Source organism: Sturnira hondurensis, unplaced genomic scaffold, assembly GCF_014824575.4.
Source record: "Sturnira hondurensis isolate 20B ecotype Veracruz unplaced genomic scaffold, ASM1482457v3 Scaffold0015596, whole genome shotgun sequence".
In the NCBI taxonomy this organism is placed as follows: domain Eukaryota; kingdom Metazoa; phylum Chordata; class Mammalia; order Chiroptera; family Phyllostomidae; genus Sturnira; species Sturnira hondurensis.
In genome coordinates, this window is record NW_028088227.1 from 25,293,830 (window position 1) to 25,316,456 (window position 22,627).

At 53.1% G+C, this 22,627-nt stretch overlaps 1 protein-coding gene across 1 annotated transcript in view; it reads right to left on the minus strand.

The window, feature by feature from the left end:
- SYNJ1 (synaptojanin 1) overlaps positions 1 to 22,627 on the minus strand; it is a 77,607-nt gene that overhangs the window by 7,759 nt on the left and 47,221 nt on the right. The window contains exons 15-30 of the mRNA XM_037065275.1: positions 19,332 to 19,472; positions 18,870 to 19,062; positions 18,450 to 18,608; positions 17,218 to 17,374; positions 15,684 to 15,801; positions 15,370 to 15,585; positions 12,441 to 12,519; positions 9,672 to 9,834; positions 7,771 to 7,980; positions 6,707 to 6,850; positions 6,108 to 6,146; positions 4,659 to 4,706; positions 3,492 to 3,530; positions 3,299 to 3,369; positions 1,318 to 1,426; positions 981 to 1,195 (exon numbers count right to left, since the gene is read on the minus strand). Coding sequence (XP_036921170.1) covers positions 981 to 1,195; positions 1,318 to 1,426; positions 3,299 to 3,369; positions 3,492 to 3,530; positions 4,659 to 4,706; positions 6,108 to 6,146; positions 6,707 to 6,850; positions 7,771 to 7,980; positions 9,672 to 9,834; positions 12,441 to 12,519; positions 15,370 to 15,585; positions 15,684 to 15,801; positions 17,218 to 17,374; positions 18,450 to 18,608; positions 18,870 to 19,062; positions 19,332 to 19,472 — 2,101 coding nt within the window. The remainder of the gene's footprint in view (positions 1 to 980; positions 1,196 to 1,317; positions 1,427 to 3,298; positions 3,370 to 3,491; positions 3,531 to 4,658; positions 4,707 to 6,107; positions 6,147 to 6,706; positions 6,851 to 7,770; positions 7,981 to 9,671; positions 9,835 to 12,440; positions 12,520 to 15,369; positions 15,586 to 15,683; positions 15,802 to 17,217; positions 17,375 to 18,449; positions 18,609 to 18,869; positions 19,063 to 19,331; positions 19,473 to 22,627) is intronic.

Sequence of the window (22,627 nt, forward strand, 5' to 3'; positions counted from 1 at the left end):
CGTCGACGCACGGGCGTGTCTCAGGGGCGTCGCCAACACGCCCTATCTCTGCACTTCAGATCTTCCCACACTTAAAGGCACTCTCAAAACTTTACACTCTTCTTTGGCCTTGATGGTAGTAGCTTCAAGTTAAAACTTTAGGATAAAATAAAATGTAAGGCCAGATGACAAAAAATGTACTTACTAAATAAAATGTGTGTTTTGGTGACTTTGTTGTAAAGGACGTAAGAAAAGTTAGAACAGTTTGGCTCACACGGTCACTTCTGTGCGGGAATGGCCCCGCAGCCCCACTTCAGGGCCCCTCCCAGGGGAGAGCACTGCGGCAGGACAGCAGTCCCTGTGACCTTGTGGCCCCTGCCCCCGGACGACCCAGCACTGGCGTGGCTTTCTGTGTGGCACCAAACGGTGGCAGCACCTGGGTGGTCTGTGCTGTGCAGACTGAGCCTACAGCCACCCCCCAAGCCCCCCACAGTGACAGGTCGTCTGAGACCCCTGGGGAGCCTGGAGTTGCCCCGCCACCACAGGGAAGGACTGTGCTCCCATCAGGAGGGGTGACAGGGGTTACCTGCTCTTCTGGAAGCAGGCCGCATGGCTAACAGTCAGGAGTGATCGGACTGCCTCTCTCCAGGCAGTGAAAGCCTGAACCCAGTTCTTAGCTGTGAGCAAGAGCAGGAGGAGAAACCAACCACCGCGGTTCCCCCAACACACTCAGAGCCCACACGAAGACTTCGAGTCAGAGAGCCACTCGGAAACGCCCAGAACCACCCTCACGTGGGCTCCTTCTCTGAGGACCCCTGCTCTTAAAAAAGAAGCCAAACCCTCAAAAGTATGTTTGTTACATGCCTAGTCTGACACGTCAAATGACGCGCACTGCTGAAGTCCTATCTTATAATGCTACCACCAAAAGGCAAACACACACAAAAAATTAAGTTGAGTATCTGTTCCTGTCTTGTGAAAGCTAATGACTTCAAAGGACTCGCCTGCAGCTGGGGTGGGGGGTCCGAGGGCAAGCCGTGGGAGGACCTGCTCCGGGGCGGCGGCTGCGGAGGGGTCTCCAAGCCGGGCTGGGGCGCAGCCTGCGGCAGAGGCGCGGCCATGGGGACGAGGGGCTCCTGCATCTTCGGAACAGGCGCGGGCAGAGAGGGCTGCGCAGGCGGGGCGGCCTGGGGCCTCAGTGGTTCAGGAAGAGCTGGACCTGGAAAGTCATTTTCAGATGTCAGGTTTTTCTGGGAAACCGTGTTTGGACCCCCCCCCCACCTTTAGAGGGCTGCCAGGAGGCTCGGGGTCTCGCGCCAGCGTTTCCTGCGTGGAGCCTACCTCTCAGGCCCTCTGAAGGTCTGCCCTGACTCTCGGGAGCCGGCCTCCCGGCAGCGGCCCGGGCGTGGCTCTGTGGGGCGCTGATCACTCCGGCGCGGGGTGGGATCACCTGCGAGGGAAGGAAGCCCGCCCCTCAGACGGCCACTCACTCTCAGCGAGGAAGGGTCTGTGACAAGGTTCACCCCCGCGTCTCATCCCACCGCGCTCTGCTGTTTTCCCAGCCTGTCATGCCGACTGCTTCCTACATCTAACTATCCATAAGTTCTAGAACCTTCCTTTGTACTCTTCCCTGGGTATTGTGTGCCAGGCACTGTGTCAGTTGGCCTGCTGTGCAGGCATTCCGTCTCCAAGCCGTTCCTCTGAGCCACTGTGATTTTACCGTCTCCATCTGCACTGAGACAGAGGCACGGGACGGCCTCTCCAGGCCGCACGGCGTGGGCCCAACGCAGGCATGATGGGCCGCAGGGCCCTCCTGCCACCTCAGGCTGGGTGGNGACTCTCGGGAGCCGGCCTCCCGGCAGCGGCCCGGGCGTGGCTCTGTGGGGCGCTGATCACTCCGGCGCGGGGTGGGATGACCTGTGAGGGAAGGAAGCCCGCCCTCAGACGGCCACTCACTCTCAGCGAGGAAGGGTCTGTGACGAGCTTCACCCCTGCGTCTCATCCCACCGCGCTCTGCTGTTTTCCCAGCCTGTCATGCCGACTGCTTCCTACATCTAACTATCCGTAAGTTCTAGAACCTTCCTTTGTACTCTTCCCTGGGTATTGTGTGCCAGGCACTGTGTCAGTTGGCCTGCTGTGCAGGCATTCCGTCTCCAAGCCGTTCCTCTGAGCCACTGTGATTTTACCGTCTCCATCTGCACTGAGACAGAGGCACGGGACGGCCTCTCCAGGCCGCACGGCGCGGGCCCAACGCAGGCATGATGGGCCGCAGGGCCCTCCTGCCACCTCAGGCTGGGTGGCCATGCTCGCCGCAGACACAGGACACCGAGCAGCTAAGAGGGTCACAAAGTCCACATGTGGGCTGTGTTTCTGACACAGAAGTACGGACTCTCAGATGACTAATTCAGCCTGGTAAACTACAGACACTGGAAGGCGTGCTGCGGAAAACCACACTGTCCGCTTTCACATGTCCACTGAGGGCTCTGAAGCCCCAGCAGCCCTCGCGTCACGCACACGTGACGAGTGCCGTCACGTAGGCCCTGCCTTCCCTTCCCTGGCCCCAGAGTGGTGGCGTCTAGAGAAGCACCGTGGGCAGTGAGGCGGAGTCAGTGAGCGGCAATGGCCGTCCTTCTGAAAGCTGGAGTGGGGAGCAGAGAGCCTCAGGAACGCCCCACAGACACTAGTGTGATGCTGCGCACAGCAAAGGCCCTTTGGGCGTCGTTAAATGGAGCTCCAAGAGAGAGAGCAAGCATTTCTACCTTGGAAATTTTATGAGAACGACTCGCTAGACTTTGGAAGTAGTTCTGGGAGACGCAGTTTGCTCATTTCTACGATGGTAACAGGGCCTGGCTCCTGCCCTTCAGCTGAGGCCTCTGGCGGTCGCAGGGCCACCAGACTGGCCGGAGTCACTAAGGACTGGATCCCAGGCGGCCCCTGTGTTTTTTCTAAAGGACTCACACCCCTGGGGCCACTTCCACCTGGGGAACACTGCTCAGTGCGTGTGAGAGAGCACAGGACGAACACGCAGGGACACCCCTGCGCCCCTCTGCACTCCACCCTCCGACACTGTGAGACCAGGTTCAGGAACCGCTCTCTCGTACACCTTCCTCCGGAAGTCTCATTTAAAAATTCTTCTTATTGAAGGAGGGCTGCGTGTCCTCATTAGCTACTGAAAAAATAGGATAAAAAGCTGCCCAAGTCCTTCTCCCCTCACAGACGTAGAGGCCCTGACAGCCCCTTGCTTTCTCCGGGTAACAATCTGACTGGCAGTGAGCTGGGCCCTCGACCCCAGGCCTGCTGCTCCCAGGCCGGGGCTGCCTACCGGTCTGGTGGCGCCGAGTCCAGCAGGCGCGGGGCCTGCAAGTCCTGCGGGAGGCGAAGGCTGGCTGTGTCCTGGAAGAGAGACCCGAAGCAGGCACTCAGGGTATGCAAATAAGAGGCCGTGATCCCGTCCCAAGTGTCTAGCTAGTTACGGGCCAGAGCCAAGGTGAGAAGCTCCATGCAAATGTTTTTACCTATGTTATCTCTCCGTGTCATTCCCGGGCTTTTGGGAGCTTTGAAGCAGGAAGGAAAAATAACTGGTCACAAGTGAACGATACAGCAACATTGTACAATGTCTCTTTAGCAGCACAAATGGAGCCCAGGACGGTAGCAAGGGACTTTGCTTTGGGTGGTGGTCAAGGGGAGTCTCAGTCCTGAGTGAGACACCCCAGAGAGAGGAGACTCTGGACACTGAGAGGGATACTGGTGGAGACAAGCTGGCCCCCAGCCCAACATGTCCCCCACAGGTCGTTCTAAAGCTGACTTTCCCAATAAGAGCTTCCCCTGTGAGCCCTGAGAACAAATCGCCAGCTCATGGGGACGCCCACAGACGGGGCCCGCCTGCCCCTCAGAGCTCAGCGGACCAGCTGCCCCGAACCCGCGTGTGGCGCTTTCCAGGTCAAGCAGAGGACCCTGACCACACGGCTCTGAGGCTCAGCTTTGCCCACCTCAGGGGAGGAAGGGACCCTGGGATGAGCTCTTTGGGACTCTTGTCACAAAGTCCCAGGCCGCAGGAGAAGGCTGGCGTGGCTGATCGCTAAACACCTGCCTGAAGGAAGACAGCGTCGTGCGGGCCACACGCCTTAGAAAGGGGGCGAAGGACGAAAGGAAGGAATAGGGGACTGGCAAATGCAGCTTCTCAGATTTGCTCTTCTTGGAAGGCAACTCAAGTGCAAGTGCCACGTGGAATACACGAGCCTGTAACGACTACCATCTCAGCGCGTGGCTTCCGGTCTTAACGGTCCTTGAAGCAAACTCAGTTCAGCGTTACCACGTACGGAGATGTTTACGGTCTCTGAGATCATTCACTGATAATTCTACGATCTGAGTTAATAGGGCTTATTTGTAATTAGTAAAGCTTCAGAGTTAGTACGGTACATTTCTAAATATTTGACTTATTCGGAAGAGAGTTTTGAAGCTATTTTTCTTAAAGTAACAATTGTACAGTCATTTCAGATGCTAATATACATTAACTATGTACAAAACAGCATAAAATGACGTAAGACTTGCAGAGAACGTGAATGGACACCCACGACGCAAACTCGAGGGGAGAGAAGACAAGGTTACGGGTGCATGCGGGAGGGGAGGGCAGTGCACGGCTGGACCTCTGCACACCAGGGCGACGGCGCACAGGCTGCTACCTTCCATCTCCCGCCTAGCCGCCCTGGGGCTGGGAGGGGCTCCAGCACCTTTTGGAGAAAGAACAGAAGCTGCACAGTGTTCGGGGCCTGCAGCACGGAGTGCCAGGCAGGCACCGCAACCATTTCCACATTAAACTCACTTTTGCCAAAAGGTTCTTAGTCTGCTTTGTTTCTTCAAATGTATCAGTACAAGCCAATGTGACTTTAGCCACCTAGTCCACCCCCCTCCCAAAGGGAGGGGCAGGAAGAGGTGGCCCTGCCCTTCCACCACGGAGAGGAGAGCGAGAACAGGGGACCAGTCTGATGACAGCCTCGCCTTTGGGGGCTGGGCACTCCTGATGTCCAGAGTTACATCTCTAGTAAGAGCTCTGACACTTGACAGCCAAGAGGAAAGTAATCATAGTTTGGGTTTCATTTTAAATTTCTATGAGACTGTATTAGTCTCTCAGAAGTTAGTTTTGCTGCATTCTTTTTTAAAAATCTCAAAAGGCACTATAATGAGTTTCTCAAAGCTTATTGCCTTAAAGGAGTTATTGGTTCACAGGGTAAAAAAAACAAACACACTTCAGATACTACCTAGAAAAGAATTACGAAGACAGGCAATTTTTAAAGATTAAATCAGATTTCTAAGTAAGTCACAGAGTTACTAATGTGATATACCTTTTCACGAATTCATTAAAAATTTTATTTTCTACTAGTTGTTTTCCTACTTAAAGGACAAGAGAAAGAGAATTACCAAGAACACAGAAACAAAAGTAGGGTCTGAAACAGAAAAAAGCGACATCTCCCGTAAGGCCAGGGACAGAGCTCCATCGAGCGGTGTTTGCAGGGGCTGTTTGCAGAGACCATGGAGCTACCGAATCTGCACCTGCACGGAACTTCCTGGGATTTCACAGGAATCCAATGCACCACACTTTCAACAAGCGATTCATTGTTAATGAAAACATTTCCGAATTAAAGCCACAAAATTGCTCTCATATTTAGGAAAATGAGGCTCTGCGACCAGATGCCATTTGGACCGACCGTTACTGCCACTGTGAGCAGCACCCCAGGAAAGCCTGCCAATCCGCCTCCGATGTGCCGCGCTCCTGGACCGAGCACCACACAGCAAGTACTTGGGACAGTCGCCGGAGCCCCTTCCAAATCAATATGCTTTGGAGGATTAAGTCTTTGCAGCCAAGCTGACTCCATCTGGTACGAAAAGCAGGTCAGGTCTGGACATGCGACCCAACCAAGACTGCCAGGGAACCGAGGGTCTTTGCTTGTTCCGCTCGCCAGTAAAAGCAAACTCCAGGCTTTTACTGAGGAAGGTTGGAGCTATTAGAAACATACATGCCATTCACTGTGACTTATGTAAAATAAACGTAACATGCCTTTCAGTTATAGGGACCAAACTGCACAACATCACGGAACAAGGATGCGCGTGTCGTAACAAATGTAAACGGTTACCTCCAAGTTCTTTCCTAGCAGGTGCGGGACTCCTGGAGCCTGCGAGTCCACAAGAACATTTGCAGCAGAGAGGAAGCGACAAGAGAGAAATGCCACAGAGTCACCCAGCAGCCATCACGGATGTCGGCTACCAGGCAGGGACTCTGGAGGAGTCTCCTTCCCGGTGTTACTACAAGAAAGCCACCATCGAATCTACCAGTGAAGTGAGAGCTGCATGCTTCTAATAATGAAGTAACAACACACACTTATTTAAAGGCCATTTAAACAAACGTGTTTCACAGTAAGTACAGTATGTTCTCTAGGCCTCAGTAGACATTCAACAGAAGTCAGGACGGCGACACCAAGTCAGCAGCAGCAACACAACACGTCGAGCACGCGTGTCAGGAGGCAGAGCAGGGAAAAGAGCACAGAAAGCTAGTGGAAAACACTCCTTACCTGCGGCTGCGCCCACCGTGTTCTGCAGAGAAAAGCTGAGGAAGTAGCAATGATAGAAAGACAGTAAAATCTAGAAGCTGGAGATGCGGAGCATGCAAAGCACTCGTTGCCGTGTGGAGGGGGGCTCTTGGGAGGGGAGGTGGGCAGAACAGCCCACGACCTACCTGACGGTGGAGGCGGTCTCTGGGGGGGCGCGGGCCGTGCAGGAGGCGCCGTGGGGCGGGGCGGAGGCGGCCGCTTGGGCTCCAAGACCTGCGGAGCGTCCTTCTGCTGTGACTGTGCGGCTGGCTGAGCCTCGACCGGGGAACCTGGAAAAGCCCTTGGGGGTGAGAAGAGCGGCCCCCCGTGGGTGAGCCCGCAGAGGGACGGTGCTTTCTGCACATGTATGATCAAGCCTCTGTTCTGCTGGCTTTCTCAATCTGTACTGCAGCAGAGTGACACGCATTTTTAGTGTCAGTGACACAGACAGTCCTGCCAATACGTGGCCCTTTGGTCCCTGCAGGCAACAGTGCTGGCTGAGTGTGGACTGGCCCCCTAGGCTCCAGGGGCTGAAGGCGACTCACTGAGGGGCCCTGTGAAGAGGGCACAAGGTATCGTTCATGTTCTTTGTATGCAGTTTGCAGACCCACAAAGAGAAAATAGAGAGAGGAATCTACTTATCTCTGTACCTCTGCTTATCTCAAATTCTCGCCATGCAGGCACCCTCTAAGAGTGGTATGGGTGAGCCTGAGACATTTATGAAATGGAAGGTATTTCTGAAGATGTTGGTTAGCATGGAACAGTGACTTATTCATGTGACCGAAACAGCTTCTGATGACAATTCTTCCAATGTGGGGAGTAATGACTTAGAATTCCAATTTAAAAATTTGCTGGTCTCTCCTTGCTTCCTACGATAACAGCGGTAACACATGGATTAAAGCTGAGCCCAAATGGCGCGGCTCCCTACTGTGGCAGTAGGGAATCAGCGGTGACTGGAAGGGACGCGCCTGACCACACAGGAATGGGCGAAGGGAAGGCCGAGGCAGGGAAGTGGGGTGAGTTCGTTTCCGAGGAGGGCTCACCCGCTGCGTAGCTCCCTGTTCCACACGCACAAGCCTGCAGCCCACTCTGGCACGTGGGAACGAAAGTTGGCCCGAGGCGGCCCTTCACGGGCCTCCAAAAGCACAGAGGCCTGACCGCTGGACATCACACAGAGGGAAGGCACACACACCTCCAATACCATACGCACCCTGGGAAGGCGGCTGCCCGGGAGCCCTGGACGCTGCCCGACTCGGTCGTATGGGAAGCGAGGGGACAGGGCCCTCTGCTATTGTGGGCGACTGGCAGGGGCTGGTGCGTGGCGAAGAGCTGGGGGATGTGCCGAAGCCAGGCCCCGAGGCTGGCTGGAGGTGCTGGGGCAGAAGCTCCTCAACTTCGGTGCTGTAGTCATCGACGTCGCCTGAGGAGATGCAAGGTGACATGGGTTACCACCTTCATCCCTTTCTCAGAGGGTTTCCCACCAATCCGGGTTGAAGGGCTGACACACGAAACACAGACGGTCCTGCTATGGCTCTGAGAACACACCCAGGCTGAGCAGGCGGCACAGACAGACGCCTGTGCAGAGACCTCGGGGTAGAGCCCCCACTGCCGAGGAAACGTGATTGAAGACCCTCTCTCACCCAGGGCAGCAGGAGGCCTCGGTGACAGCCCACCCAGGGGACACAGGGCGCTCTGCACTCCGCTGGGCAGCTGGCTGCCTCCTGTCACTCTGGGGCACTGCACCCACACACCCTCCCAAACCCTCCTGGCTCCCCACCCTGGGCCCCACCCCGCCCACCACGGCGTCTCTGCTCTGAGCGCTGACTCTCCCTGAGGTCTCCTCACCTCTCTGGACCTTGGACCTCAAGGCTGGAAGGTGGGGCCAGGGTGCCTGTCCTCTTGGAACCTAATTTGAATTCCAGAACACGAACCTTCACGGACATAAGGCCTATTGCTTTGGGGCTATGCCATCAGGAATTCACTTAACACCCACCATGTCACCCTGATGCTGTATGCTCCAACCTCCATCCTTGCCCCAAACTGAGCCCACTCACCGAGGACAAGCCAGAGAGCAAGACAGTGAGTGGTGTCTTTCTGGGCGACACCAGAGCCACAGGTGCCACTCTCCAATAGCCGGAGCACCTGGATCTCCAACCCTGCCCCGGCCCACACTCCCTCTGAGATGACAAGCGCCCACCCTCCCTTCCAGCCGGCTGCCACCTCCCAGCTCCAGTCTCCCTGGCTCTCTCTCCTTGTGACTTCACTGGGACCCAGGCCTGTGACTCCTGAACGATGCTCCGGTCCAGTCTGCCTCTCCGCACCTATCCTCAGAGTCCTGGTCCTGCCCCCTCCCCACGCCTGTGCTGCGCTCCTCTCCCATCACCCTGCATCACTCTGTGTCAAGGCCACCATCTCAGCTCTCCCAACTGCTTGAGGGCTGCGGGGAGGCGATGCTAGAGAAACCACATGACTCACTGACGGTGGTCCCATGCCACCTGCGGTTCCCAGCTGCAGCAGGGCTCCAAGAGCACCGGGCCACCCCCGCCCCGAGCGGTCTCTCGAACCTCTCGACCCCTCAGAGACCGTGGCTGGCCCGTTCCTGCAGATGCCCTGGCTCGCACCACTCCTGGAGGAGAGACCAGTCTTCAGGTGGCACCCCTGCCGCAGCCTGCCCCCAGCTGCGGTTCGACCTTGCGGCTGGCATTCCCACTCCCGAGGGTGGGACAGATGGGTTCTGTGCCGCCCGCGTCTGGGACAAACTTCTTTAAAGTTGTCGACAGACTCGCCCGGCTTCTGCACCTCCATCCGCACCTCAATCTACGGCCATCTGGCTCCCTTGCTCTGCCGAGTGGTTCTTGTGAATGTCACCAGCCGCCTCCTTTCACGCTATTTAATTCAAAGGACAGTTGCGCCCTGTTCTCTCCTCACCTACCGACATAAACTAACACTGGTAAGGGTCTTAACCTTCGGACGGCAGAGTGGCTAATACATCTGAAGTCTAGGTACAACGCAAACCCAAATCGAACGCTGCTACGCGTGTGACAGGCAGAGACCAGGGTGACCCTGGAGACGGGGGGGGGAGGACACGAGCACGCAAGTCTGGCGGCACACCTTCCATGTCGAAGTCGGCCGCGACCTCCGCGTCCTCGCCCAGCAGGGTGGAGCTGGTGGACGATGGCAGCGGGACGCTGGTTTTCTCCAAACTCATTTCTTCTTCCAGAGTTTTGATCCAGTCGGGACTTTTTAAAGTGATGCTTACAGTCCGGCCCAGTAACTAGTTGAATACAAGAGATAGAGGATGAAGACGCATCAGTGTGAAAATTAACTATCTGGAGTAAACTGACCACCTTGGTCACGGGGGCTTTGTGCAGCCAGACTCCACCCAACACAACTGCTTCGAAAGGGCAGCGCGCGCTCCGTGTGCCCCCCACAAACACAATGTCACAGACTCCAAAAACCCTCTGAGGGGCCCAATGCAGACACTTTTCAGGAGTGTGATGAGGACACAGACTTGAGGGTGAGGGACAGCACTGAAAACAAAAGGAAAAACAAAACAAGGAAAATTAGCAGACTGACAGCTTGGCGGGGGAGGGGTTGGAGGCTTTGGGAGGGGGAGGGGCGGAGGGATCAAGAAAAAGGGGGAAAAAGAACTGTGGGCGCAGCACCAATTGTGGTGACTGAGGGGAGAGGGTGGTGGGTGGAGGTGGGAGCGGGCACCGGGGACACATGGTAATGGAGAAAATACAGTAAAATAGCATAAAACGAGGGGAAATTAAATTACCAGGGAAAGATAAACCAGAAACCGAGAAAGGGAATCAAAGCTGGCCAGAAACGCTGCCCTAGGAGCGGCTCTGAGCCCTCAGCGGGGGTCAGGAAGGGCCTTGCAGGAGACAAAAGCTGGAGTGAGGCTGACAAACTGGTCACTTCCACATGACAGTGATGACATGACAGTCACACGGCACGCTGGGACGCGTCTCTGCAGCACACACGGAAAAGGAGGAGCACCTTTCACGCCAAACGGGCTTCCAAGGATGAGCCCCAGTGGGAAAATGACTGAAGACACCAGCAGCTCATCAGAGAGGGGCGGTGCCAGAAATTAAAGAGAGAAGCCGGCACTCGCACCCCCTACACAGAAGTGACGCGCTGCCTCTGGGTTTTCAGACTGTATCCAAGTCCAACGGGACCGAGTAGGGTGTTGGTCGTAGGTGGCCCGAGGCATAATGTAAAACCAGACACATGCTTTCTGAAGAATCCAACTCAATCCAACGACGGGGCCCCCCACTTACTGAGCCCCTGACACGGCACGTCTGCACCGAGGATGCCACCCGAGGAACAACGGGACAGGGATCCAGCTTCCAGTGCACACGTGCCTTCCCTAGCATGCTGGCTTTCGTAATTAAAAGTTGGAGACATTGTGCTCCAGCTGGCGTGGCTCAGTGGACTGAGTGCTGGCCTGTGAACCAAAGGGTTGCCGGTTGGATTCCCAGTCAGGGCACATGTCCGGGTTGCAGGCCAGTTCCCAGTAGGGGGTGTGCAGGAGGCAACCACACACTGATGTGTCTCTCCCTCTCTTTCTCCCTCCCTTCTCTTCTGTCTAAAGCCAATAAATAAAATCTAAACAAAAAGTTGGAAACAATTTATTAGTAGGAGTTGGGTTAAATAAATTTATATATTTACCCACATAACTAAAGCAGCCATTAATGATGGCATATTTGTTCACCTAGAAAGATGTCCATGATAGTCTCAAGTAAAAGAGACCATGAGAAACGGCGTGCACAACATGAGCCCATGCATGTATGGGCGTGTGTATATGTGTGCAAGTGTTTCATTTGTGTTAATATGTGTATATGGAATACTACTTTTTCTAATAGAAATATATAGTGTATAGATGAAGGCTGAGAAAAATCATTTGAAATGGTAAGTTCACAAGTGGTCCTTATTATTTCCTTCCTTACACTTTCCTGTATTTCTCAAATCATTGTTGCATGAGTATATTATGATTACATTCGTGAAAAACAAACGAGACACTACAAAGCCTATTTCAAAAGCAAACAGTGTGTGGGAATTCTCCCTCCAAGAAGTGGAAGCAACGCGGCTGAGAGGAAGCGAGGCGAGCCTCGCAGGGCTGGCACCACTGGAGGAATCGGGCCGGGTGCTCGCCCGCCCTGTCGAGTGGCCGTGTGCTCGGACGTTAGGATCTGTCCAAAAGCATGCAGAAGAAACTGAGACAGAGCACTTCACAGAAGTACACAGTCCCACTGACACAAATGTCCCCCACCAATGACATTTCAAATCACAGGTCAGGAACAGCTCTACTAACCAGTGATTTCTGAAGTGCTTCAATGGCATGGCTTTATTACCTATGGGAATTATCCATTTTAATTTCTCATCTCAATGATAGCTGTCACTCAATATTCTGTTATGGTGGTCCCAGGTGCACCACACAGTGATTGGACACACAAATGCCTTACAAAGCGGCCCCCAGGGGAGTCCTGCACCCACTGGACACCAGATGCAGCCATTACAGTATCTTGGACCACAAAGCATTTCTCCATTTGATACAACTCATCTACTATATAGATGGGCCAGATCTATCCCAGTTGTGGATGTAAACTTTTTACATAAAAATGAATAAAATCAAATTAGGTGGTAAACACGCTTTCTTCTTAACCTGTATCAATGGTTGTTGATACCTTTAGGAAGGGACCAAAAGGACCCTGAGTTGGTCGGAAACCTAAATGATGAACACTACAGTTCTCCACAAGCCTCCCGTCCTCTGGAACGGGAAGTACATACAGACGGTCTGGCTGCGTGGTTACGAAAACATAACCCTCAGACACTTAATTAGAGGAGAATTTAGAGTCAATAAAAGCTACTCACCTCTTTACCATTCAGGCTTAGAACATTCAAGGCGGAGCTTCCCTCCAAAAACGTGACCCACATTTTATCTTCTACAAACCTTCCAGAGAGAGAACAACAAACAGTCACGGAACATAGTTCACACCTTAGACTCCCTCAGCCCAGATGAGTCCAGTGATTTTGATTAACAAGGGCCCATGGAGGCCAGAAGAAAACAACTCGAGAGCAGCAGAGCAGGGGGTGGCCTAGAGAGGGCGCCCTTCCCGAAGCTTCCGACTCCATGTCCTTCCAGGAAGCACCATGCTAACCCAGCAGACAGGGGCCTGCGGGTGGGTTTCCGTTTATAATCCCTGCACGTCCAGCCCTACATGTCACTGACAAGGGGACAAAAAAAGGCCAGAGCTTAAATGGCTTGTTCGAAGTGACCTTACAAGGCAAATGAGTTACAGGACTGGGACCCAAGTCTCCCGAACCCGCTGCCCAGCGCCGTGCAGCTCTGCCGTCGCAGCTCTGCCGTCGCAGCCACGCCCCTGGAGCCACTTCCTCTGACCAAGAAAGAAGATGGGGGCTCCTTTGAGCCCACCAATCCAGACCTTCCCTGCCTCCCCCTCAACCCCCCCGCCCCGGGAGGCCCTGGGTCCGGGTCCGGGTCCTGGTTCACAGACAGCCATTCCCTGTCTTGGGACTGCAGTGGCCTTTGCTATGATTCTGAGTCTGCAGTTTTGGAAGAAGAAATCCCAGGCATAGAAAATAACAAGGACATCAGGATAAACTCTGAGGACGACAGTCACTGATGTGCAATGATGTCACCACATGAAAGACGAAAACGACATTATCAGTCTTGTCTACAGAAACCATTTCATCAGCCAAAATACTCCCAACTGTGTAGATCAAGGGCAGAAACCTGCAGATTTTTCAAAGAGAACACACACACAAGTATGGGTGTACGAACACACACTGACTGTTAACCAAGGCTTCCAAAGTACGAGCTGCGGACATGAAGAGGAAAGGCTGAGAACAAAAGCGTGCACAAACGCTTCATCCAGTGTAAGCCGAGGCCTGGGACCGATCCTGGAAGCTGCAGGACGGACGCTGTGCTTTCCAAGGCAGACAGACATCATCCCCACCCCCACACTCCAGAGGAGGCCTGTTCCGGCCCCGCCTGTGGATGGCGGAGGGGTCTCTCTCTGAGCGCGAGGCTGCACAGCCCCCCGCCCCCCCCCCATCGCTGCCCAGGACTCTGCATCCTCTGCGGTCACAGGGCAGGGCCGAAGACTCATCCTTCACAGGGCAGGGCCGAAGACTCATCCGTCATCAGTTCTGGGGTCACTACCCATGGCTCTCCAGAGGTCCTTTCAGAAGTTGTACTTGCTTCCCCTTTCCACTCATTAGGGCAGACGCTTCCAGAGTCCCCTGCCTTCCGGCATTAAGATAAGCGTCTCCATGCATCTAACTTCACGCCCCGACATCTCCAGGGAGCTTCTCCCTTACCAGCAGGGAGTGTCCACTTCGGCCACCCCTTGGTGGCTGTCCTGTCCCACACCAAGAGGTGATGGTCCGGTGAGTGCTACAGTGCCCCGAGCCCTCTCCTTGTGCACTTTCGCTGTCCGCCTTTGCTCCTCCACCAACTCGGCCGTCTGCAGGAGGGGCACCCAGCACATCCCTGGTGGGGGGCACCCCACTGTTTTACGTTGGGGTGATGCCTTGTCTGGTCACCAATACTTTCTCTAAGGATGACAAGCACTGAAGGGAAAGCTTCTGGCTCCAAGTCAGCGCCACGGTCTTCGGGGACAGATGAGTCCTTTTCCTGCACCAGCCTCCCCTCCCCCTGTACACCCTGTGTTCTTCTAGCTCAGTGCAACATGTTACATTGGCTCACAAGGACACTTCTCTGTACTTTGCTGCCCACGCACACAGGCGCGTGATGCCCCTGGTGGCTGGCATTTCTCTACTTGGCAAAGCCACTGTCATCTGTCAACTGGGAGGTGTCTCTGTGTACTTCCTAAAGCCTGAAGATTTTTAGAGATTTTTTTGTTTCATTGTAAGGCTTTAGGGTAAGATCTTGTCACAAGATTTGAGGGAAGCCGAAATACAATGTCCTTTGCATTCGCTCATTCACACTCTGAAAGGCTCCGGCTTTCTCAGGCCGGCCCCTCACTCTGCGACAGCCCCCCTGCCCCGGGAGCGGAGTGCGCAGGTCCAGGCAGGGCCTCGCCACACACACGCCCATCTTCCCTAACAGGTCAGCCAGGAACCGAGCTTCCCACCCCGCCTCCGCTCTTCCAGCACCGAACCAAACGGCTTCGGGGCAAACCCAGACCAGCAGACGCGCAGACCAGAGAGGGGCCTGGTGGCGCCCCCTCCCTGCGGAGCTCACACTCGTGCCTCCATCTCTCAGAACTGCTGTCCTCTTGGATGAGGACCCTTTTCCAAACAACGGGAAAGGCACCCGGCTCCGCAGAAGGCAGGTGGCCAAGGTGGCAGAGGAGACCAAGGCTCAAGTGGATGGCTCCCCGTGTTCGTTGGCCAGTGAGGTTAGTTGGCTTATGAGTTAAAATCACTCAAAACGTAGCCTTTCTTGAACTGAGGAAAGGGAAACCACTCCACTTGGCCCTTACTTTCCTTTAAAAATATCATAGTCAGTACACCTGCAATTTGTCACGGCTCACGCGTTATGCTGCACAGCCCTCTTGAGAGAGCACATCTGAACGTGTGTGTTCTGGTCTCAGTTGTCCATGTAAAGTTTTGCTCCCCACCTGCACATTTTCTCGGCAGAGAATTCAGTTCAAACCTATGAGCTCTTTGAATAACATTTCTGTAGTATGATTTTCCCACAGTTTGGAAATAAAAATCTTCATAGACTACTGAAACACTACATAAGGTAATTTCTAGTATAGAAAATATGATTCGTGAACCATGAGCTGCTCTTGAGTAACAAATATTTACTTACCTTATGAGAATCACTTCACCAAAATTTGTAAACTGCTGCAGAAGCTCATCAATCAGAGCGTCATCGAAAAAGCCGAGCTCGGGCGCACAGCTGCTCACTGAGACCAGCACGGTGCCGTCTGGAGGGCCCTGGGCGGCGACCACGTCTTTGTAAACGCTCTGCCTCTCCTCGGCGTCGACCTCAAATATGTCTACGTCGAGCAGCGCGACCACGGGCCTTTGGGTGTAAAGGAAGCGAGGCACGTTAGCGCACGTCAGCAAACACGCGCGGGGAAACACGTGTCAAGCACCGGCAGGAACACTGAGACTCGAAACCTGTGGTCGGAAGTCTTCAGCTCGGCTCTCCCGTAGTGCAGCAGGGTGCCAGGGGTCCACGTGTACAGGATTTTGCTTCCGTCCTGAAAACTTGCGTTGAGAAGATCCAAATCTTCAGCTGCAGTGGCGGTAAGAGAGCACGTGAGGAGCCGCGGGAGCACGGCCCCCCCCCTCGCTCTGCGTCGGCTGCAGGAGGCCAGGCTGCCACGTGCGCATGCCAACAGGCAGGAGGGCTGCCTGCCTTCACGGCAGGCTTTCTCAGGGAAGTTATTGTTTTATGCTTTACTTAACAAAAATGAAGGAGGCTTTACTTCTGAAAATACTTAAGGGCCTGTGACCAATTCGTACTTGGTAAGTAATTCAACGGAGAAGCAGCAGCTCCTAACATGTGCACACCACTTGATTCATGTTAAACCCTTCACTAGTATTCAGTTGAAAATTTCATGAAATGTTTTCTTGTTTCTCTTTATGTGAAATAATATCATTGAAAGAAAATAGACTGTTTTACGTTGAAAAGTTAAATAATTAAGAGCAAGTTGGCCCTGGCTGGTGTGGTTCAGTGGATTGAGGCCGGCCTGCGAACCAAAAGGTTGTTGGTTCGATTCCCAGTCAGGGCACAAGCCTGAGTTGCAGGGCAGGTCCCCAGTAGGGGGCGCTCAAGAGGCAATCACACACTGATGTTTTTCTCTCTTTCTTCCTCCCTTCACCTCTGTCTAAAATTAAACCAATAAAATCTTTTAAAAAAAGCAAGTTGGAGAATATTTTAAAAAATCTGTTTTATATTTAAATTTATTTATTCTATCTTAGATAACCTTTGTTAAAAATTAGTAAAGGGGGGTACATATATGGTGAAGGAAGACTTGACTTTGGGTGGTGGGCACACAATGCAATAACAGGTGATGTGTCATAGAATTGTACACTTGAAACTTATATGGTCTTTTAAAAAAATCCTAACCTGAGATATGTTTTTTATTGATTTCAATATTTCTTAAATTTTTATTTTTATTTTTAATAGTTTATTTTCTTGTACTTTTGCATTACCACTTATTCCCCATATGGCCTCTCCCACCTCCACCCACGCCTCTCCCCTCCACAATCAGCACTGTTGTCCGTGTCCATCCCTCCACCCCTCAACCCACACAAGCTGTCAGCCTGCTCTCTACCTACGAGTCTGTCTCTGTTTTGCTTGTTAGTGATCCCAGAGAGGGAGGAAGGCAGAGAGCAAGAGAGAAACATTGATGTGAGAGAGAAACATGGATCGGCTGCCTCCTGCACGCGCCCGACCCGGGATGGAGCTCGCCACCTTCTGGTGCGTGGGACGACACTCCAGCCAACCGAGCCACCGGCCGGTGTGATCTATTCCATCTGATCTTATTAGCCACTGTCACCCCGATAAACTCACTTAAACACAATGAGCACAACCGAATGAGAATTGCAAACTCAAATCAACAGGAAGTCCTCCCCACTTGGCGCCCCCAGCCCCCCACTGCCCCCGAGTGTGCACTGACCCGCTGAAACGAGGAAGCCCCCGCACCTGATCTGTCGAAAGGCCACTTCCTCCTCCGCCACAGGACCCGGTCTGTCCACGCAGGCGTGCGGCACTTCTCGCTGGTGTCATAGTCTTCAGAGAAGAGGTCGTATTTGTATGTCGGAGCAAAGGTTACTTTTCCTTCTAAAAATCCTCTAAAAATCTACAATAAACAGACACAGAGGTTACGATTTGCACACGTCACCCGAAAAGCAAAAAGCTCTGTCTCCATCCAGGCCGCCATCCTGCAATGTTCACGACGCGCGGGAGGCGCTCCCATGGAGCGCGTGTGCATCTGATGGACACTCCAGGCCCAGTGGGCAGAGCCCAAGGACAGTAACCGGACACAGGGCCCTCCCCGAGCCACTCGTTGGACCTTCGAACCAACAAAGCACAAGACCACCCGGCCATGGCACTGGGAGGCAGACCCGGGTGCCCTGGAAAGCACTGTGGCTGATGCCTCACACGAGGCCCCGGGGCCGCAGAGGCCGTGGTGCCTCCGGCTGGAGTGTGAGGCCGGGGCCCCGAAGCACTGTGCTGAGCAGCCACAATCACCTCCACTCTGAACGAACTTACATGGATTCTTCCAAAATTCTGTGGCCACACATTTTAAAAATTAAGTTTCAAAAAGGCAGATGGTGTGAGAAATGAGAGAAGAAAAAATAAAGCATATTACACAGGGTCTTCAGGTAAAAAATCAGTAGACATGAAGACAAAGAGACTAAAGTCACTACTACTGGAGAAAAAGTTTCTTCTTCTACTTGAACGTTAATCTTATGAGGACATAATATATTTTTCCTCCTGGGAATTAATGTGGGTTTTCATTTCCTTTCCCTTTTTTTAAAGGCACAGTAATTCTATACCTGTTAAATTATAGATATATATTTATTGAGCACGAAGAGACTCTCAAAAGATTGAAAAAAAGTAACACTGTGATTTTTTTAAAAAAGATTTTATTTATTTTTTTATAGAGAGATGGGAAGGGAGAGAAAAAGAGCGAGAGAGAAACATCAGTGTGTGGTTGCCTGTCACGTGCCCCCTACAGGGGACCTGGCCTGCAACCCAGGCATGTGCCCCGACTGGGGATCGAACTAGCGGCCCATTGGTTCACAGGCTGGTGCTCAAGCCATTGAGCCACACCAGCCAGGGTGAAAGCAACACTGATTTTAAAAAAGCAGGTTGCATAGCCAGCACCACCCCGCCGTTCCCAATGCAAGCACCCCTCAGCGAGCCCCTACCTGCCCAGCGTTTTTCTGGTTGGTCAGCTGGTCCCCCGCTGTGAGGGAGTCCCAGTCCTGCTGCCGAATCAGCTCCTTGACCTCCTCGTTTGGGAGGTCGATCCGGTAGTTGAAGTCCCCACACCAAAACACGTAATCGTGGGAGAACAGCATCCTGCCCTAGAAGGAAGGACGTGGGATTTTAAGTCCCAATCGGTCCACTTTACGAAGGTTTACAACTTCTTCCTGGCCCCAGATGTGCTTCCCTCCCCCAGCGGTTTATTCAGCCCTGTAGTAAAAACGCACGCAGTATCCATTCAGGTGAGTGCTGGGGACGTTTCTAGGAACAACTACCCCGGAGCTGCAAGCAGTCACAGCGAGTCTGGGGGACACTACGGCGTCTCAAAGCTTCAGCCCAGAGACCGCTCAGCAGGGACTCACCATGGGAAAGCTCAGTTTCCGGACTATCTCTGCAAAGTCCTCGTTCCTCTCCCTGACCTGGGACTGCCCCGCGGCAAAGTGGCTGCAGACGAAGCACAGGCTGGTCGTGTGCAGCAGCATGCGGATGGCCACCGCGCCCTTGTTTCCGGTCGCGCCTCCCATGCCCGTCTTCACGGTGTCGACCGCCACGTCCCTGGAACACAAAGACCTGAGATTTCAGTAGGCTCCTCCCTGTGTGCAAGACATCAGGACTGTATGTTACGGGATTCTAGAACTATGCACAATGTGGCCACTGGTGGGCAAGCTGTGAAACTGCAATTTTCACAATGTCCATTAGCGACTCTTGAATCAAAATACCCTGAAAAACAAGACCCACAGATAAGCGCGTCTCCGGAGCAGCAAACCCTCTGGGCCTTGCCGGTGGGTAGGGGCAGGGGGTGGCCGCGGCGCACAGATGCTGACCTGATGAAAGGCGCGTGCTGTGGCCGGATGAACACGAACAGGCAGACACCCACCAGCTGCTCCGAGGCCAGCAGCACGTACTTGTTGTCCCGGGAGATGGTCTTCTGCAGCTCCACCGCCCAGAGCTTCTGATTCGTCGTGCTGCCAGGACGCATGGGAAAGACAGGGACAAGAGAGCCCATTTTGTGGGACATGTGTCACCTGTACAGTTACACACTCAAATTCAATAAGCCTGCCGACAGTCGTGAAATCTACACCAACAGGGAAATCTTTGTGCAGGTTGGTTTCTTGTTTCCTTTAAAAAGGAAAGCCCAGGGGGAGGATGGGGGGTGGGACGGGATGGGAGTAATAGACAGAAAACTGTACTTGAAAAATAATTAAATTAAAAAATTAAAAAAAAAAATCGNGCTGCTCCGAGGCCAGCAGCACGTACTTGTTGTCCCGGGAGATGGTCTTCTGCAGCTCCACCGCCCAGAGCTTCTGATTCGTCGTGCTGCCAGGACGCATGGGAAAGACAGGGACAAGAGAGCCCATTTTGTGGGACACGTGTCACCTGTACAGTTACACACTCAAATTCAATAAGCCTGCCGACAGTCGTGAAATCTACACCAACAGGGAAATCTTTGTGCAAGTTGGTTTCTTGTTTCCTTTAAAAAGGAAAACCCAAAGTCTGGCCCGAGGAACACCCTTTTCAGAAACCCGCCTACTAGTTCTGCACAAAGAACTTCAAGCTGACTCATTTTTAAACCCGAGTTCACCATGTGAGTAATGGCATGCTGTACACCCTCCTTTTTCCTTTGGTGTTCATTAGGGTAACAGAAGTACATGCTCCCAGACACATTTCTGCCCTTTCCCTATTTTTCTGGATTATAATACTTTAAAAAACTTTTTATAGAGAAATTTAAATATACGCAGAAGAGACCACCATAAAGTAAACCACCATTCACACCTACTTCCTGGCTTCAACAACGATCGGCATTTGCCAGTCTTTTCCCCTCTGTCCCGCCACCGTCTTTTCTTCGGGGTAGGGGCACACCGGAATATTTTTAAGCAGATCTGAGACACAGGCCACCCCCCGTGCGGACTTCAGGACACATCTCTAACGTAGGAGGGCGTGTTCGTCTTCACACAGTCCCACACGCACATCACTCACAACAGTGCCTTCACGTGAGCAGACAATCAGCTCACATTTAATTTCCCCGTTTTCCAAAACATGTCTTCTTACGGTTGGTTTCTTCAGAACAGGGTCCAAACAAAGCCCACACATTGCACTTGGTTATCATGTTTCCTGACTCTGTCTTCATCTCTGTCTTTCAAACCTCCTCACGCCTATGGAATTTTAAGATGCTGTGTCACCGGTCCGTAAAATACTTAAGTCTGGGGCTGGCTGACATGTCCTCAGGGACCCTGACCCGTCCCTCTGCACATCAGGTTTAAACTGGTCAGTGTTGGAGCTCCGCAAGCATGCACTTCTACTGTTTTGGCAAAACCACCTCATGGGTGGGACAGTCACCTCTGCCTCACTGCAGGAGGTACACAATCTCTGTGACGTCATCCCTGATGGGCTGTTCGGGGGGGTAACGATCCAAATCCCTATAACAGAAAGTTCCCCCTTTAATCCTTCTCCCTCCTAAGGTTTTAGCATCTGCTGATGACCACTGCCTAGATTATTATTTCATCAGGGGCTGCAAAATGTTGACTTTGTAATTCCAGCACTTCACAGGCATTTATAGTAAGTTGGAATTCTTCTATGAAGAACTCTTAACTTTACAGTCACCCGGAAACACAGCTCACACAAGAAGGCAGGGCAAATGCTTCAGTCTTTATAAACTCTCGGAGCGGTGAGTTTGTGCCCAAGAACCTCCCATTAACGGGGAGGAAAGGAAAACGGTTTTCCTCCTTGTTCCAGGTCACAGAATTGGTGAACCCCATTGATGGCCTCACTTCCACCTGTCAAATCCACCCAATGCTAGGCTGTACCCAATCCCCAAACACAAATCCAGGAGACAGAGGCTCCTAGAGACCCACCACAGTCCCCGAGAATGGTGGCCTCCATCACCTTCATCCGCTCCCTCCTCAAGCCCTCCTGTCAAGAAGCCCTCCCCTCAACCCACCCAGAACTGCACCCCCTCCTCCACAGGCCTGACCTTCCCCTCCACAGGTCTGCTTGCCCCGAATGGCACTTCCTGTCCCCTGATGTGCCATGGAGTTCACTTACTGCAGTTCCTGTCTGTCTCTTCCCACAAGAACCGAAGGTCCACGGAGGGAGGGGTTTTTGTGGGTTTTATTTACTGATGTACCTTTAGCACCTCAAGTAGGCGCTCAACAGATATTGGTTAAATCAGTGCTCCCCGGCCTTTTTGGTACCAGGGATCACTTTCATGGAGGACAATTTTTCCCTGGCCTAGTTCCAGCAGGCCATGGACCGGTACCGATCTGTGGCCTGGGGGTTGGAGACCCCTGGGTCAAATGAATGAAAAATCAACTTACTAAAGAACAATTTGGTTAAACTGTATTTAGAAAACAATTAAGGCATCTGGTAGCAGGGACCTAAAAGGATGCCCTAAGACACCAGTCTTTGTTTTCCTTCATCGCGATCGGACTTCTGCGCACACTTAGGGGGTACCTGGTCCTTCCCACGAGGAGGAAGAGCCAGTGCTCCGGCTGGGCACCAAAGTGGGGGGACCTCCAGAGCACACTCGAGCATTCACTGTGTGGTCCATGTATTTTTTCAAACAGCAAAATGAAGTTGGACTTCTTTTCTACTTTCTGGTATGAGCTGCTGCTGTTCACTTTGGTGAAGAGAGAAAATGGCATTTGCGAGATTGATACCATACTATTTCAGCTCATGATTTTATTCTGAAAATCTTTAAAAATGCCATAAAAGGAGAGCAGCTGCTCGACTTTGAAAGAAGGCACGCATGGTCAATGCGAAGTGCGGAGGCTGTAGGCCCCACGCCAGCCACTGGTGTTGGACACAGGGCTTCCCACCCGCACCTCTTCGAGCACGCTCTGGGCGCACCGGGGGAGGGGGGGCGCCGCCCAGGAGCCCAAAGCCATCTCCACGGCCCTGCTAAGACAGCGTCGGCCCGTCTCGCCACGTGGACTGAAGCCATGTCCCAGCATTAAAGTGACAAGGAGGAGGCACCAGACTGTGCTGGGGCTCACCACAGTGCTCCCGGCCACACACCCACCCCCGAAACACGCCACCTCACTCAGGGACAGCCTCGACGGAGCAGCAAATGGCGACTTTGCCAGAGTCCAACCCTGAGTCACCTCTAACACTGTGTGATGAA